At 39.5% G+C, this 18,569-nt stretch overlaps 1 protein-coding gene across 1 annotated transcript in view; it reads right to left on the bottom strand.

Moving 5' to 3' along the window:
- Nucleotides 1-18,569, bottom strand: part of GNAQ (G protein subunit alpha q) — a 299,634-nt gene that overhangs the window by 85,281 nt on the left and 195,784 nt on the right. The window contains exon 3 of the mRNA XM_044767595.2: nt 8,484-8,638. Within this exon, the coding sequence (XP_044623530.1) occupies nt 8,484-8,638 (155 nt within the window). The remainder of the gene's footprint in view (nt 1-8,483; nt 8,639-18,569) is intronic.

Raw genomic sequence — 18,569 nt, 5'->3', positions numbered from 1 at the left:
GGATATTGGTTCTGCAGGATCAGAACTTTCATTTTAACAAGGATGATCAGGCCTGAGGGGCTGGTCATACTAAACTAACCGAACTAATTATAGATCAAAATTCAAGTCATCACTTTAAATCAAGAAGCCATGGCAATAACGAAGAACATCAGGGTCAGCCTATCAGAGTCCAAAGGCTGTCTCGCGGGTGGGGGGTCAAAATAAAGGAAGCTGAATGGCCTTAAGGGTTACCTGGAGACAACAAGGTTCCTGGGCTCACCTGTGACTGGAGGTGGGTTATCTTCTAGTCAGGTACATGTTCTATTAGCCCCCTGACCAAAGCCTGTCAGTCCTACCTCTGCTTCAGCTGACTGTTAAATCCTATCACACTCTTCTTAATGAGCTGCACGAGACAGGAGACGAGACACACATGCTCTCAGAGCCAGATCAACTCAAAGAACGTTTCTGGTCATTTATACCATCTTTAATACTAGACATTCTTTGCATGGCATTTAGAGGTATTGCCAGGGTATACAATCTAGAACTCTCTGATGCTTACTTCCTCTCAAAAGTTTTGTTGCGCAAAGCAACATTCATGGAGTATGACTGAAGGAATGCACCCACTCTCTCAGAACCTAAAACTTCTCTCTGGGTTAATTCAGAGCATCAGACTCCTAAGCTGGGTTCTATCTAAATGGTGGGAGTGAAAGCAGAGTACCGCTGTCTTTCAATATTCAGTCATCTTCTATAGGAGGGGCTCACAATTGTTTATTATTTTTTGTAAAAATCAGATAAACATTTTAGGCTTTGTGGGCTGTACAGTCTCTGCTGCAACTGTTCGACTCTGTTGTTCGGAGCAAAACCAGCTATTGTCTATAGACAATAGATAAATGAGCTTGGCTGTGTTCCCGTAAAACTTTATTTATACAAACAGGCTGAATTTGGCCCATGGTTTTGCCAATCCCTGTTCTACAGTCATAGCGCCCCTGGTTTCAGCTAGGTACAACATCATCCTGAACAGACTGTGAAAGGACTATAAAGAAGAGGCCAAACTACTGAAGGTGTAAACATTCTGCCAAAACGGAGCAAGCAGCAAAGTGACGAAGTGAAATGTGTCTCTCACGTTCCCTGTGCCCTTCAGGCAGAGTGAATGAGTGGGCAAACTGGTACCAACTGGAGCCCTTTCCTTACTACATTTCCTTACTGCATCTCCCTAATGAAGGTTAAAAGGTGGTTAAATATATCTAAGCTTTATTTTTTTGTCCCCCCAAGGAAGATTCACCCTAAGCTAACATCTGTTGCCAATCTTCCTCTTTTTTTGTATGTGAGCTGCCACCACAGCATGGCCGCTGCGAGTGGTATAGGTGCGTGCCCTGGAACCAAACCCAGGCCACCAAAGCAGAGCGTGCTGAACTTAACCACTAGGCCACCAGGGCTGACCCTCTAAGCTTCATTATCATCTCTAACGGCTCCAAGCATTCTGAAAAAGGAGAAATAAAGACTGCATCTTAGAATCATCAGAGTTCACTGTGGAAGACAAATACAGAGCTTTTTGTATGTTTTGCTTGTTTTATTTTCACAGAAGGTTATTAGGAGATGTGGCTCATTTGATAACGATACAAAACAAAAATAGAAGTAAATGTCACTCAGTGAAAAACATGACACCCCACGTTATTATTGTCACTCTTTAAAAAAGAGCAAACACATTCAAGATCAATGTCCTCTTCTGAGCTCAAGACAGCATTTTTAGTAATTTAACCATGTAGAGAATAATTTCTCTGTTCATTACATTTCCAGGTAAATTTAGAGGTACCAGGTGTTTCATTGGACTGTATAGGACAATGGTTTCTCAGAGAAAGGCAGTCTACTGTAATATAATCAGAGGACTTCAGAATTTAGAAGAGAATTTAGAGATTACAGGTCACACACTGCATCTGAGGCAAACAAGGCTTATTGAGTCAAAGCCCCAGGGTGGTGAGTGGCAGAGAGAATTCCATCAAAGGCTGGACCTTGACCCAACGTTCTCCCATATAAAGGTTTTGTCTGCTGCCAAAAGCCTGCAGGAGGCTTACATTTCGTTTTAAGCATCAGATAAAGAGCAAAGTCAGGATGACCGCAAGAGTCAGAGCCAATACACCCTGGATTTCAAGTATTTTTGGCTCACCAGTCAGGATCTTCAAGAAGTATTTGGCCCTACATCAGGTGAATGTGCTAACTTAACTCTGAAATTCCTTTGGCATTTTAAATTCAACATTCAAATTCCTTGTGCATTTTTAAATTAAATTTAAAATTTAAGCATGAAGTTAGAGGTAAACTCCAACATTGATTTATGCCCAACAGCTAATTTATTCATGTATTCTGGATTTGTGGGCTCTGGAGCATGTGGAAATTTCAAGAAGTTGTCTAATCTACTCAATTCCTTGGAGGGGACTTCAGTAAAGTGAGCCTAGGGATTATCTGGCCTCTTAAGGTGAACACTGATAGAGCAGTCTTTTGCCAGGAGTCCACAGTGTGGAGACTTTCCTCACTGTACGCCAATTGATGGAGATCTATGTTCTCTGGCTAGTGTTAGGGAGCTTTTGGTACTGTAGGCAGTGAACTCATTTGACCTGATGTCTCAGTATACTAAAGCAGGTGGTGAACTCCAGAAAAAAAGAAGTAAACCTACAGCCATCTGTTTACTGTGTTCTTTATCTAAAGATATTCAGAACCCTCAGGCTTTCTTATCAATAATAAAAAAGTTAATAAAGGAATCTACAAAACTCTCCAGCATCTTAGAATTCTTTTTATTCTTTCATTAAATAGAATTGGAATACACCAAATTAAAGCCAATTGCAAACTTATCCCAAACCGCCTATCCCTCATCAGCAATTTCCTATCTCCTTATTTCCACAGTGCTGCCTGTCCTTTGATCCATCTGATTGCTTATTATGATCAGCAAGTTGGCTAATCAAAGTAGAAAAAGGGAAGCTCCAATCATTTTTATCATGTCTTATTTATTGGCTCCAGCTTGACTCCAGTAAAAGTTATTGGGTAGAGTGCAGGGGGAGGGGTTAAGACTATAGGCTAAGTAAAGAAATAACATTATTGAATTATCTATGACTTAGAACATCTTCTATATTGTATGAATAATGGACTGGTTGTTAAACATGGCTAAGTTTTCTGGATGATAATCAAAACCCTGTTGGGTATGTTTTCTAGTAAACTCTATATAATTTTCCCTCTTACACATATGGAATTTATACACATGGACCTTATACATATGAAACTACCTGTAGGCAAACATTGATAAAGATTAATAATTTGTATCTTTCATGGTAAGTGATTTATCTAATCATAGCTATATATCTATTAATCTATCATCTCTATATATATACATTTAACAATTGTCAATTATCTATCTATCTCTCAGCCAACCATCTACCCTCTGTGAGGTTTTATTTCACAGTGGTTAAAAACTTGGGCTCTGGAAGCAGCAAATCTGACTTTGTCAACTCCTGTTCCTATCACTTACTAATTGTATGACCTTGAACAAGCTACTCAACCTCTTTGAGACCTGGTTTCCTCTTCTGTTTGATGGGGATAAGAAATATCTACCACTTTGGGTGGCTTTGAGGATTAAATGAAATAATACACGTTAACGACTAAACACAGAATCTAACATCTAGTAAGCATCCAGCAAATAGCAGCTATTACTGTTTTTGAAAATAGTTTTCCAGATCTCAGACCTTCAAAAACAGTAGGAAAAGAGACTTGAATGCCTTCAGCTCTGAAACTTCGTAGTTCATCTATAATGGCCAAAGACAGCACCTACATCGTGGTCACTGAAATAGTGGAAATGATCCACCTACTGTTTCATGGAAAAATCATTTGTGAAGGTCAAACGTGAACAGTCATCGTTATGCAGTGAGAGAGGAGGAGAGAGATGCTTCAGTAAACATGATAACAGTTACAAAAGAGATATGTACAAAGTGTTAAGATAGATGGCATAATCACTCACTAGCTTTGGTGTTGGGCAAGACCTTCTTTCAGAGGGTGTGACTACTGAATTGGGTCTTAAAGGATGAATAGGAGCTCACCAGACAGAAAAGAAGAGAGGCACGCTTGGCCTCTGCTCTCAGTATTCCTGGCAGGTGGCCTGCACTGAGTCTCACAAGCAGCAGGATCCTGGAGGGAACAGCTGTTATGCTGCAAACTGTAAGCAGATGTGTGTGGCAGGCCCCAATTCTTACACGGCTAGAGACTAGCTATCTACTTGTTCCCTAAATCTAAACTGAAGAACCACAACTACAGACAGTCAGTGCTGAGAGAAGCTGGTCCTAAATTCGGAAAGATTTCTGAAAGGTGATGATATTGTATAAGAAATTAGGTCTAGAATATCAATGAAGTATTTTTTATTTTAATTATAAAGATAGAAAGAACAAAATAGAAACCCCATGGGAAGTAAAGGAGGCAAGAAAAAATACTAAAGATGTATCAGGGGAACACACACAAAAAAAAGCCAGAAAGGAAAAGATGTAACAACTCTCTCGAATACAGAGAAAGGAAGTATTTTGAGTTAGTCTGTGAAAATGAACTCAGTATGGGGAGTTTGTGATGCTCAAGATCTGGGACCTGCAGCCTCATCAGTGCTCTCCCTGCAGTTTACAGAGCATTCGCTTGGACTCCACTGGAGAAACATATCGAACACAGCATCACACGGGTGAATCCAAAAAGCCACCAGTCTCATCTTTATGCTGGAAGGGTTTTCCTGGCTAAGGAAAAGGAAAAGCACCCAGGACTAAGATGGTGAAGAGTAAGGTGACTAACACTCAGCCCTCCTGGCACAGTGGGATTAAAGCAGGCCACCAGGCTGCTCGGGCACCGATCTATGAACAGCAGTGAAACATCCCAGGAAGACACCAGAAACATGGGCCAGCTAACTCAGGGTTCCACAGACAATGCCTTATATAACTAGCAGGAATAAACTGGTTCTACTCCCCTTGAAATAAACAGAGTCGTCCAGAGAAAATAAAGGGGGAAAAAAAACCCAAAATCGAAACCAAAACACCTCCCTGGCTTTCACTTAGCTAAAATGACCAAATTTCCCTGCTTGACCAGGAGATTCCCAGTTCACGCCTGCTAGTTCAGCGTAATTATTAATAGCAACCCCTTCCTTTTCAAAATGTCCTGGTTTGGATGATAAATTATACAGTCACCATCTATTTAGTCTATGTAACAAATTACTATAACAAAAAGGTTCACACATACACCTTTCAATAGGTAATGTATTTCAAGATAACTCAATAGCACCAGTTGAGGAGAAAACCTACTTCACAGAAGAATGCCAATGCAGACCAAGTGTAAAAGGAGATAATCATTCTTTTACAAATCCTAATGGTGTTATTAAATCAGATAAGAATTATCAACTGGAAGTAAAGCCATTAGGTGAAGAGTTGTTGGGAACCAGAGATCACTCAGTGACAAAGTAGCACCACACAGATTGCTTTTGGTGGCAGGAAGAAAAAATATAACTTTATAATGGAGGGTGCCAGAGCCCTAATACTGTGGTGAACCTTAACTTCACCAACGATGAGTAAACCAGTGCATAATATCACTTAAAATGCATTCTACTCTACTCAAGTTTAATTGGAATCTAATCAAGTCTTTCAACGTAACCTCTAGTTTACAGTAGATCCAAGAGACAGAGGAACAAGTTAAATCATACCACGAGGTGGCAATCAGGCCAATCCAGGCCAGTCACTCCACTATGCTAATGAAATGCAAAACAGGACTGTACTAAAGAGCCTTAATGGTCATAACAACCAAATAAAATGTGCAGTCCTAAAACTGCCCAGCTCTAAAGGACACGTTGGAAGAATGTGGCAAATCTGAATATGAACAGGGTATAGAACGATCAAAAGGAGAGCCCTTCGATAGCTCAGTTGGTACAGCGGAGGACTGTAGAACGATTAAAAGGATTGATGATTAATTTTAGGTGTAATATAGTATTATTTACTATATAGGAAAATGTCCTATTTTTTAAAAGAGATGCATACTGAAATGTGGGTATAAGGACAAGTTATACTTTATTACTTCTGCATAAAAATATGGTTAAAAAAAATTTTGGTGTATGTGCATATACATACAGCCACATACATATAGTTTAGAAAATCAATTTCTCCCCAGGCCCTTTAAGGGAAAGTAGAATTGCTTAAAGAATCACCATTTGAAAGGTTTAGATCAGTCTGTCCCAGGTGCCCCCACATCTTTGTCTGGGTCTACCATAAGGGATGTGCCCAAAGAGCTTGCGTGTTATTATGGTAGACGCAGCCTGTACAACAGAATTCTACAGTGGCTTTCCCAGAATCAGAGCACCAACAGGAGTCTGGAGAAACTCTCTTCGATAGCTCTTTGCCCTAAAGCAAGTAGATGTGGCAGCATCCAATTCTCATGCTAACAAATGAGCACCTGTCTAGGAATCCACCCATCTAAAACTGAAGGCCATGGCTTCATCAGCCATGTTGGGGAGCTTTGTCCCAAGAACACAATCACTAGCTGATAATGGCTGTCCTCAGTGCAAACAGGAATTTCTCAAAGGGTCTATCCCAGGAGCAGGAGGCAAACCATTTCCTAAGGGGGAGCCCTAACCCTAGGGAGCGCATAATTATTAGACAATGATGCTCTGATGCCCCAATAACAAGACATCTGTGTAGGGAGAATAATTATAGGTAACAGGTAAAGGACACATGAGGAGAGGGAAAGACAAAATTTATGATAAAAGTAAAAAGACAGTGGTTAGAAATGATAAGAGGTGGAGGGTTCATTGGTAAATATAACTAAAATGGAGGATTTATTCATTAGTAAGGGGCAGGAGAGGCACCACAACAGCAAAATGAGAAGGAGAGAGGAGTTAAAAGAGAACCAGAGAGAATCAAAGATGAGAGCGGACGGGTAAACAGGCAGATAGGAGAAGACATAACGAGCAGGAACAGGGAACAGCAACATGGGGAGACTGATGAAATCTGAAATGGCAAAGGAAACAGAAGGACAGAGGGGGCAGGAAGTAAAGAAAGACAGCTGGTCAAAGGTTGAGGGGGTAGAATTTGGAACACACAAGAGCTGAATGCATCTTTTTCATCTCTGTACTCACAGAAACTTATATAGTAAGAATTCAGGAGACAGGAAAAGAGGGAGGGAGGGAAGGAGAGAGAGAGGGAGAAAGGGAAGAGGAGTAGAGGGAGACAGGCAGGTAGAAGAGAAAGAGTGGGAATAGGAAGAGTGAGTGAAGGTATGGAAGACGGACAGAGAAAACAAGGAACGAGTAAAGCACACATTTCAAAGGCACACAAGGAGGTTAACATTAGTTAAAATATGATAGACACAGGCATAATCCCAGAATTATGTAATTCAAATTTACCTTAAGAATACAAGAACTGTTTTGACCAGGCAACATTCCTGTGGCTGACCTGAATCCTAACTTATTTTATACAAATGCCCAGAACTAGGGTAAAAGCATGATCAACTTTATTGAAAAAAACAGAGCTGAACAGTTCTTGGATATTCTATGTACTACTGAGTGATCCCAATCAGCCTACAAGGCTCCTTATTTGGCCATGGGCCTGCTCTTATCCAGCAGGTCATTTCATCATATGAACTGGCCCGAGGCTGCTGAATATTCTCCATCCATTCCTCTGTCTGCCCAGAACCAACACAAGAGGCGAATGCTGGGTTAACATAATTAATGTAGACAGAAATCTGGCTAAATACTACCAAAAAATCCACTTCTCAGACGCCTGATTATCTAGATTGATGACTACATTGATTACATTAATCCAATGATTGCCAAATCCTTACTGTCTTTCTGTTAGGCAAGATTTAATCTAGAGAACTAACAAATCTCTCAAGGATGCAAATCTCTCCCAAGATGCATGATTGTGATTGACAGCCCACAAAATTATTTTGGAATGCATGCAAAATTAGACTCACATGCAATTTGCATTCAAAGGCAAACCTATCCATCAACATAATAGTGGCTCCCAGAAAGCAGTCAAGGTTCTGTATCTGGAAACCGGAAACTAGCAAGTCTGATGTTTTAGAATCCAAAATCAAGCACATTTGTTTGCAGTTCTTAGTATGTGTAGGCGTTTTCTAGCACATGAATAAGATCAGAATTTGTATTAAAAATTATTACTACAAGATTTCAAATCACAATGGAGTATGTGTTTGAGAATTACTTGTTTGCAATTTAGGGGAAGAGACGGGTTGTTGAAATCAAATTCCTAGAGTCTTCAGTTTGTTTTTCAAACAGAAAACAGGAAAAGAAACACTCTCCCTGACTCAAGATGCCAGTCCCTTATAGTATAGTCTAACTTTATGAGGTTGGCACGAGTTTAATATGTACACTTTCTAACTCTGCAGTTTGAATCAGACACAAAACACAGAACGCGGAAGTTGTCATTGCTGAGCATCTGCATGTGAAAGTAAAGAGAAAGATCTAAAGATCCAGGAGGATGAATACTCACTATTTGGTGGAGTCAGATAACTGATATTCTCGTCGTCTATCATAGCATTCCTGGATTCCAGGATCATTCCATAAACTCTTTATTGCATCTACGTATGGATTCTCAAAAGCAGACACCTTCTCCACATCAACTTCTCGAACTAATTGTGCATGAGCCTGTTAAAAAAAAAAAAAGCAGCAGTTTTAAAATCCTTTCCATCACTGAAAATTGCTTTTGGTTTGCACATTACATTGTGCAAATTGAGGCCTTTCCTCATAGTCTGGTTTTCAAACTCGTTTATAATAAAGTAATGCTTCATTTTTGTTTTTCTCAGAGAGAACTCAGTCCCAAACTTTTCCCTCTAGAGTAAACCTTGAGGCTACTTAAAGTTGATTAGAGAGGAAAGCAAAGTGGTCAGCTCCCATCAGAAGAATGAGGATGTCATGCTACACATGTGACTGCTTTTAGGTGATGATCATAATCCTAAAACAAGTAATGTTATTAACGGGAAAAAAGACAGGAATAATTATTCCGTTTATAGTTTATTATAATCAAATACGTAATACAGCCAGCCCAGGACTGTTACATCTTAGCAGAAACCGAATCAGCCTCCTCAAGTAATCAGGATTAGTTTCCAGAGGGCACTTTTGGGATAGGTATGAAACCACTAGAAGAACAGCTAATATTAATGATTTACTTTCAACAACTGTAACTCTTCCCTCTCCTTTCCCATACACCCCAACTTCCAAAATATTTACTTTATATCTGCCTTAACTATATTATCAGATTGAGAATCCCACTCAATTTTTTAACAAGAAAAACAGACTTTGTTATTTTCATTATACAACATTTAGCAGGAAAGAGGTAAGGAGATTTAAAAGATTTTTTAATAAGATTGAAATCAAAACGTTGTATGGTCAACCCTCAAATTAACCACAGTATACCAGTGCCTAACAATTCCAATCAAAATAGGCTTCATGGATGTAACATATATGCAAATTGCATATATACATAAATATGCAAATAAACAAATATAACTAATTACCTTGGAAATTGGAGGCAGATGGCTGATAATTTATTGGAATAGTCTTGATTTTGTAGAGAAATACAAACTTTTGAATTAGGTTAGTGAATGGCTATTATGATCACATGATGACCTAATTATTCATTTTATAGAGTTTTAAGCAGATAGAATTTTAATACATTTAATCCATGTTAGGGCCTGTCTGGTTCCCAACCTTAACCTTCTTTCTCATCCCGTAAGTAGGAAGAGCCCTATGTCATTAGATTAATCTTGACTTAAATCAAGTGTTAGGAAGCCCAAAACCCTGAGACTGAGGAAATCACCTTTCCTGCTAGTTCTTCTCTGACCTTGACAGTCAGATCTAATAACCGAGAAGCCCCAACTCTGCCCTGGATGCCAATCTTGGAAAAGGCATCTCTATAGCTGGTTTCTGTCCCTAGACCCCCATCCAGGCAATCGGCCTTGTTATCCCACCAGCGATATTACCAGCCTGGAGTCCTGTTCCCAAGTCCCGCTCCAGATGGGCTTACCTCAACCATAGTCCCCTATGAGACTCCCCCTTTGAAAGAATATCACTGGTTCCCACAATGAATCCCCAGTGCTGTGCTCCACTGGCTCCATAGCACCTATTAGTCCACGCCGAACCCCCTGTACACCAAGGAGGGTAGTGGACCCATCTGCTCTGCCTTCAAGCACCAAACACTGGATGTGTAGGCCGCCTCCACCATACCCAGCAGGTATGTCTTATACCTCAGCAGGTATGTCTAATGTCAAGTTTCAACCCCTGCCTTTCTGCCCTTGATCACTGAATATGAACAAGTTCTAACTCTTTGTGTCCTGAGATATGACAACGATCACCCTTGGCATAATCCTAAATTAGAGTCCCTGTGGCTACATCTGTATTGTAGGGTTCTCTGGAGGCTTCTGTGGATCTTGGAGGGCAGCTGGAGGCAGAAGCGGGGATATACACAGTGGTTTCCTGCTGGATATACTCTAAAGACAGGGTTTTGAATCTGACTCTTCTTCTTCTGACCTCGGGGAAGTTGCTTAACCTTTCCAAGCATTTTTTTCTGGTGGGGAACATACTGCCTCACCAGCCTCATGTGGCTTTGTATTGTGTTACAATACTGCAGGCCAGTGATTCTCAAAAGGTGGTCCACACATCAGAAGTATCACCTGGGAATTTGACAGAAATGCAAATTCTCCCATCCTACTCAAAACTTTTGAATCAGCAACTCTGGAAACGAGGCTCAGCAATCTGTTTTAAGACGCCCTCTGGATGATGCCGAGGCAGGCAAAAGTTTGAGAATCACTGCAAACTATGAAGTCCCACATAGATGCTAGTTGTTGTGATCATCATTAATTGCCTGGCTGGCCACAGAATTGCCATGGGAAACTAAACAGAAGAGGCTCAGAGGGGCAATAGTCACTCCAAAGCAGGGGTCATTAAAAGATGTTCCTATGGGCCAGGAAGCCACTAAAATGAGTAAAAGAGGCTGGATATAGGCAATAGGGAACTGTGGCACACTGAAAAACACGTGCCCTAGCTCAAGAGGGCAGCTGCTATTTAGCTCCAACCACTTGTTGCCATTGGTAATGTAGGCCTCTGGTCGCCAGATTTTCCAATTTTTCAAGGAAAGCCAAAAATCTAGATTTTTTGTGTGTGAAATATCCCTAATTTTAAATCTGGGCAACCTTATAAAAGATAAAGTGTATGTATGCCAGAGTTGGATTGGGGGCTACTCATTTGCAACATCTGTTCTAAAAGATTCTTCCCCTTTTGCTTCCCTAATAAGCCTGACCAGTAACACTCTGTCCTGCACAGAACCTGGCCATTAGTTAGCACATGCTAATGAAAAAGTAATTTTTCAGCACTTTTCTGCAATAATATTTAGACAAACTATTACACTATCCATAGGGAGAAATGGTTGAGACTTCTCTCTGAATTGGGTAAAAGCTACATGGTGACATAGGTTAGCGTAGGTAGTATTTAAAAAATGAATTTGATACTCACTACACTAGGCCAACCATATCATTTGGAAGGATTTCTGTTTCTGTTTCTAGAAAAGTGAGCTTACGCCAGAGAAAACAACTTCAACATACCAGACACTTTTCACTGTTATGATGAAATGTTTATTGGACCCCAATGAGATGCTAGGTAATCTAGCAACTAGAGAATTAGACATAGTTCCCGTGGGGGGTTGGGGTGGCGGAACAGTCCATATAGATGGCAACCAAACAAAGGACAGGATTATGTGCTCCAGGAGTAGCAACAGGAAGAAATATTGCATTTCCATCCTTAATTTCAGTTGACTGTAAGGGCATTTAAATAAAGACAACGTTCTCAGCAGTGTCTAGATGTAACTTTCCATGAAGAGCCTGCTCCTGTAAAATGAGACCACTTTCTACTGCTGGAAAACTCCTATAATTTCCTATCTTGGTCTATCTCTGCTTGCTTTTTCTTACATCTGGAATGCCTTCCATTGTCTTTTCGTTCCTTCTTTAGCTGTTGTTCAGGGGCTGTATCATATGCCGTCTCTTATTGGAAGTTATTACTGATTTTCCTCCTCTCCAAAAAATGTGATCTTTGCATCCTTTGAACCTTGGAACTTCTACATTTTGCTTAATGTTAATAGTTACATCTTGACTTATCCCTCTTCTAGACTATACATCGAGGGAAGGAGCTGTAGTTTACTGACTCTAATTTCTTTTGAGGCCCAACACAGAGCGAGCAGACGACAAATATTTGTCTAATTTAATTGCATTCAAAAGTACATATAAACACAATGCCAGGTCTTATAAGTCAAAGTCAGTTTCTCAAGGAAATCTTCCATTACCTACCCTCACAGAAGTACATAATCTTTAACAGCACTTATCTCAATAGCTGGTGCACATCTATTTGTGTGATACTTGTTACTATCTTCCACCCTGATCAAGCATAAGTTCCAAGACAGGCTCAACCCTGCAGTATCAGGGCCTAGCAGAATGCTAGCCACCCAGCAGATGGGCAATAAATATTTGTTGAATGAAGGATGCAAGGAAGGAAGAGTGGAAATTGTACTAATCTGGAAATCAGGACATCCAACTTCTAGTCCTGGCTTTACCCCTAACACTAAGTAGCCATAGCCCTTAGGAGAAACTGCTTTACCTCTTTATAACTTCGTTTTCCTTGTTCGTAAGACGACACAATTGGACTAAATCTTTTCTCTAAGGTTTCACCTAGCCATAAACTGTATGACTGTAAATATATAATGAATACATTTACAATGCATAGAGCACCAAGGAGTTACGACGCTGTCCCTGTAGGAGCACATAATATCATTTATTGAAACAAGACCTCACCATTTCCAAGAGTGCCTGACAATACAGGGCAGAACATGGTTAGGTCTGCACAAGAGCTATGCTACATGGGGACTGAGCAAGTACAACTCAGTACAGACAGAGGAGGTCAAACAAGGTGTCAGAGAGCAGACAGGATTTAGCTGGCAGGTGGAGATGAAGACGCGTGACACTTCCAAGGAGGAGGAATAGATGAACAAAGGCTCGGGGGACAAAATAAACATGGCACTTGCTTTTAACTGTGAAAAGATCAGTATAGTGAGGAAGTTTAATGCCGACTCTTAATTCAAATTAACCTCACAGTGAAAGCTATAATATTAGTCTCAGCTATGAACCATAACTCAGAAGTCAACCTCCACTATCTACGAAAACATACTGCCCTCAAAAAACACACAGATCACTGCTTTGCCTTCAACTGGGTCAGAATTTCTAAGTCATTTTTACTGTCTCCTAAGCTTCGTTGTTTAATTCCCTCCTTGCTGTTTTGGAAAATGACATTCAAATATAATCAACCACAATTTGCATTTCTGTAAGAGCCTTCATCTGAAGTTCTCTAAGTTACTTAGAAGTATGACAACATTTTACAAAATACACATAGAATTTTAAAATTGCCTATATAAATGTCCTCAATGAAAGTGCAATCCTCTCATTTTTTGTGTGAAAAATATTCTTGTACGTGGAAAGAATATTTTTTAGTATGTTAGAATAGGAATATAAATTAGATCCTTTTCTATTTGTCCAAATGTCAAACGTGAATAGTCGTAAAAATCCCAAGTCATCATGCAAAATTAAACAATCGCTAATGAAAAAAGACTATGATGAAAAGGAAAGAAGCCATTTCTTATAATATAAATAACAATTACAATTGATTATCCTTTTTATTTTGAACATTGTGCACAGAAAAGCAAAGCAGGCATGGGTCAATCACCTAAACAAAATATAAGATATAATTCTATTTCCTTTTAAGTTACAGTTGAGCACACTGGATGGAAACGTTTAATGATGAATGCTAGCTTTCAGTATTCTTAGCAAGCTGGTGGCAAGCCTTAGAGGGAACATTGTGAGAACTAAGTAGCTACTCTTAGGAACTCTGGCAGAATTCTAGGGAAAGACCACATGGAAACCACAGGATGTGCCAATGTGGTAATGTCTTGTTTCGTGATTCGGTGGTCATAAAATTCAGGTAAATCTTAGCCGTGTTGATATTTCCATGGTCGCTTTGGCAAAGGGAAGGAAGAAGTGAGTTCCCACCACAGTGGGTCTTACCTTGCCCAGAGAAGGCCAGGCCTTCAGATGAAATAAAAAAGATCTTATAGTCACTTTGGAAGGATTTTCAAAAACTCATTAACAGCTCAGGGTGGCTTTAGGCTGGAATGTCACACCTATTCCGGTTCCTACACTCCAGAAGCAGAAAACCAAATGGTAACTTCCACATTTGTTAAAGCTCTTAGACACAAATATTCAGCTCATTAGGCCTGCTCTGTTTGAGGGGATGCCCAACACACACAGAGGACCTCTGATTTAGAAAAAGTCTGAACCACTGTCCGAGTCGGCTTTAATACTGAACTGAGGCTCACATCTTCTCATTCTTCTTTTTCCTTGGTGCTTATTCCCTTTTTGGCATTTGACTCTAAAGAAAAAATTGCAGACTTCTAAATAAACTGTGAAAAAAAATACTCTAGACTTTTGTTTTGCTCAACAGAAGTACAGAGTAAAATGATGGACCCTGGGAGTTGAACGCTGTGCCATAATCCACCTCCACCCTGTACTAGTTGAGCATGACCTTGGGCAAGCTATTTAACATCTCTAAACCTAATCTGTTAAATTAAATAAGAGCACTTATCTTAGAAGGTTAAAGGACAGATGCATGTACAACACGTAAAGACAGAGCCCAACACCTACAACTACTAGTTACTTAAAAGGCAAAAGAAAACAAAAATAGCACAGAAAACATAAACCATGGTGCACACATCCACTAGCTTCTGTGTGCCCTTGGCCAGTCACCAAGCCTTAATTTGCTCAAATATGAAATAACATTCTAGAAGTCATACTGGATATTGGATCTCTGAGTCCTCACATTTGCAAGGACCCCTTAGAATAAAATTTCCTACAGAAAACTTGGACAAGAACTATCACTTCTGAAACCACTGCATCTTCTCTGACTTCATCACAACTTGAACAGACGACCTTCATTAAGGTGCATTATACATACAGCAACAGCTGTTGTTGCTGCATCTTTTCATGAGCATTACTGCATAAATGACAAAGAACAGCCAAGTCACACTGAGCTGCCGCTGGGTTCACACAGCAGGGTGACTCACTCCCACAGAACGGCCTCTCCACACTTATGATTCAACTTGTGGCTCTGCAAAATTACCAATTACTACACAACTCAGCCTTCTGAAGGCCCGGATGAAAAATTCTAAATCCTCCGTGTGGAATCCTTCGGAGCAAGGCATCTACTGATTCTCCTTTGCTAAGCGGCCACATCCCACTCCACCCTGGTATCAGATGGAAGCCATTCAATCTCTCACTGAGTAATCCAGAGAACCAGAGTAGCAAAGAGGAAGAATTTGAACCACAGCTTGACACCAAACTGGGCTTTAATCACAATTCATACACCAGCCCTGTCACTCAACCTTCCCAAACCTCAGCTCCCTCAACTATAAAATGGGGAAAATAATTCAGTGTAGGGCTGTTAGGAAAAGTAAAATGCTTAATATAAGTATTATAATTCTATGAAATCTTATGGCATCTCAAAATTACCATTAATAATTATTAATTATTTCAGGAAAGACTTATCTACCGTATGTCAGGCAATGCACTAGACAATGATAAAGCAGAGAATTTATGTTAAATAAAATGTTCCAGATGACAAAATATGACATAAGTTTATTAAACTGTCGCATATTGTTCTACTTTCTTTAAGATTTTACAAATAGATTTATCCCATTATTAAATTTGCTCTTCTATTAGATTTTTATTTTTAATCTCCATTAAGGTATTCGTCAAGGCAATCAACCACTACAAGACATATTACTTTTCCTAAAAAACACTTGCTGGAAACATATTTCTTTCTTTGGTTCTGCTTCACTCTAGGCTGTATTAGCTTATTCTAACACAGTGGATTCCTTCTTCAGTGGAGGAAATACTCCTCCTTTATTGTTTAAAGTATTCTTTTTCTTTTAAAGAAGTCAGTTCTCTTTCTTGGCTCTACCACTATAAACTCCACGTAATTACTGTTCTATTTAGTTTTCCTTTTCATGTCTGTCTGCCATGTCACAATCATGAGTATCATGACACTGTAGGTCAAACGCTTGATGCAGCATGGCGTAACATATACAAAGCAGTTCCAAAGAGTGTGTTGACTGATGTAATTATGTGGTTCCATTACAAAGAATCTTGCCCTCAGGTCTGTAAAATCTTGGGATGCAATGTAAAATTTTGTAGTCTTTGAAATGCTTCTTACCTTCATGATTATGATGGTAATATCATAGTATGAGCATATAGAGACATTATGAATACAAAAATTTATTTTCAAAGAGTTTATTCAAAGTCATAGTGATAAAAGAAATAAGAAAGGGAGATTCTTTTAATTATATGCATATTTATTAAGATTCAAAATAATTAGGTATACTTTTATCACTGCTTTCAAAAAATATTTGAGGAACGTTAGGTATTTGGGATTTTAATGGCTGTTTATTTAAAAAATAAATTCTAAAGTCAAAATCAGCTAACTGTAGAGAATGATGGTTATAAAAGTTAAACAGATGTCTATACTGTAAAACTTAGAACCTTTAAAATTGAAATGGTGCTAGGAATCCACGAGCACAGGGCAGAGTGGAGATACCTTGTATTTCCCAAACTTGTCTGACCGTGGCAGCTTTTTCCTCCTCAGATCAGTTGAGACTGGTGATCTCATGGATCACATTTTGAAAGATTCTTTTTTTGTCCCCTTCTTCTTCCCAAAGCCCCCCAGTACACAGTCATGTATTTTAGTTGTGGGTCTTTCTAGTTGTGGCATGTGGGATGCTGCCTCAACATGGCCTGATGAGTGGTGCCATGTCCGCGCCCAGGATCCGAACTGGTGAAACCCTGGCCGCTGAAGGGCAGCGCGTGAACTTACCCAGACAGGCGAGGGGCCGGCCCCTCATGGATCACATTTTGAAAAACAATGACTGGAGACTGAGACTCCCAACAACCATCTAAGGGTTGATTTTACACAAGCAAAACATTCAATTGGCTGATTTTCCCCGACTCCAGAATAACAGGCAAATGCCTGCTTTAAGAATTCACAACATGTTCATTTCTGAGATCACATTTTGCATGTGGTTCATTTCCTGATATTACATCTCAGAAAAAACCTAATCATCTTAGCCCTTTGCAATGTCTGTGCTCCTGCAATTTTATTAACCAGAGTAGTATGCTGCACCGGTTGGGGATTTTATTTTGTTTGACAACAGGAAAAACAGATAAAGAAGATTTCCCTGCTCAGCTTGGTAGACTTTCAAACAAAGCTGAAAGAATACAGACGAGTTCCTTAATGAAGGGAGGCCCAGATGCGCCTGGGAACGCCAGTCCTGCGCAACAGGATGTCATCTTTCTGGGGCGCGTCCACTGTGAAACCTGACCAGCGCCGCTTCACACAGTGTGTTCAGGAGAACTGAAAGTGAAAGGCTCACAGTCCCAGAATCTCGTGTAAGAAAAGAAGCCTCTCAGAACACTTGTTTAAATACTCCTTCAACTCAGAGAGCAAGAATCGGTTCCAACAGTAAGAATGTAAAAAAGGACAACAGCAATGGTGTCTACTTACTCCATAAAGAAGGCTAATGAAACATTTAGAATCTGAGTAGGAAGAGGGAAAGGGAAATAGAACCCCTATCTTACCAGGGTTCTTTTTTGTAAATAGTAAGTTACATAATTCGTCACTTGGAGTAAGGAGCCAAATTTAAGGAAGGTTACAGGTAAGAATCAACTGTAAAAAGTTGGGGGGCTGGCCTGGTGGTGCAGTGGTTAAGTTTGCATGTTCTGCTTTGGTGGCCTGATGTTCATGGGTTTGGATCCCGGGCTCAGACTTACACGCCAGTTGTCAGGCCATGCTGTTGTGGCATCCCACATACAAAATAGAGGAAGATTGGCACAGATGTTAGCTCAAGGACACTCTTTCTCACCAAAAAAAAAAATTAATGTTATACATCTTCGAAATATTTATGGACCAACAAATGAGTTTTATTATATTGGTTTTAAAACATTTTAAAAAATAAAACTTTCTTATATTTGTGTAAAGTTAAAAAAAAAATCCAAAAACGAGCCGAAGACTTTTTCTTGGTACTTTCATGTGCTTTAGTAGTGTTCTTAGCCATATCTGTTTCTAAGACCATGTCCCTGACATTTTTCAGAAGACTATATTTTTTTCAATATGGAAATATTATATATTTCACTATTTCATAAAATTGCAATATTCTTCAAAATTTCATTAACCACTTTAGGTTAGTAAATTTGAAATTGTTAACATTTTCAACTGGGTCCTTTCATATAGATCTTAATATTTTTAATTCAGAAATATTCTCTCTTCTGGGGGCTAAAATACTTGGTAAGCCCAGAAGAAATTCTGCAAATGGAAGGTATTCTTAACTCTATTATTTTCTCAAATGCAAAAACGTAAATATTTCAGTTCAAATATTTTCATAGGCACTACCTTTTTCTATCAGTTCATAATATTATCCTTTCACAAATACTTTTAG

Source organism: Equus asinus, chromosome 23, assembly GCF_041296235.1.
Source record: "Equus asinus isolate D_3611 breed Donkey chromosome 23, EquAss-T2T_v2, whole genome shotgun sequence".
Lineage (NCBI taxonomy): Eukaryota > Metazoa > Chordata > Mammalia > Perissodactyla > Equidae > Equus > Equus asinus.
The sequence above is the reverse complement of the archived record's forward strand: the minus strand, read 5'-3'. Positions and strand labels throughout refer to the sequence as shown.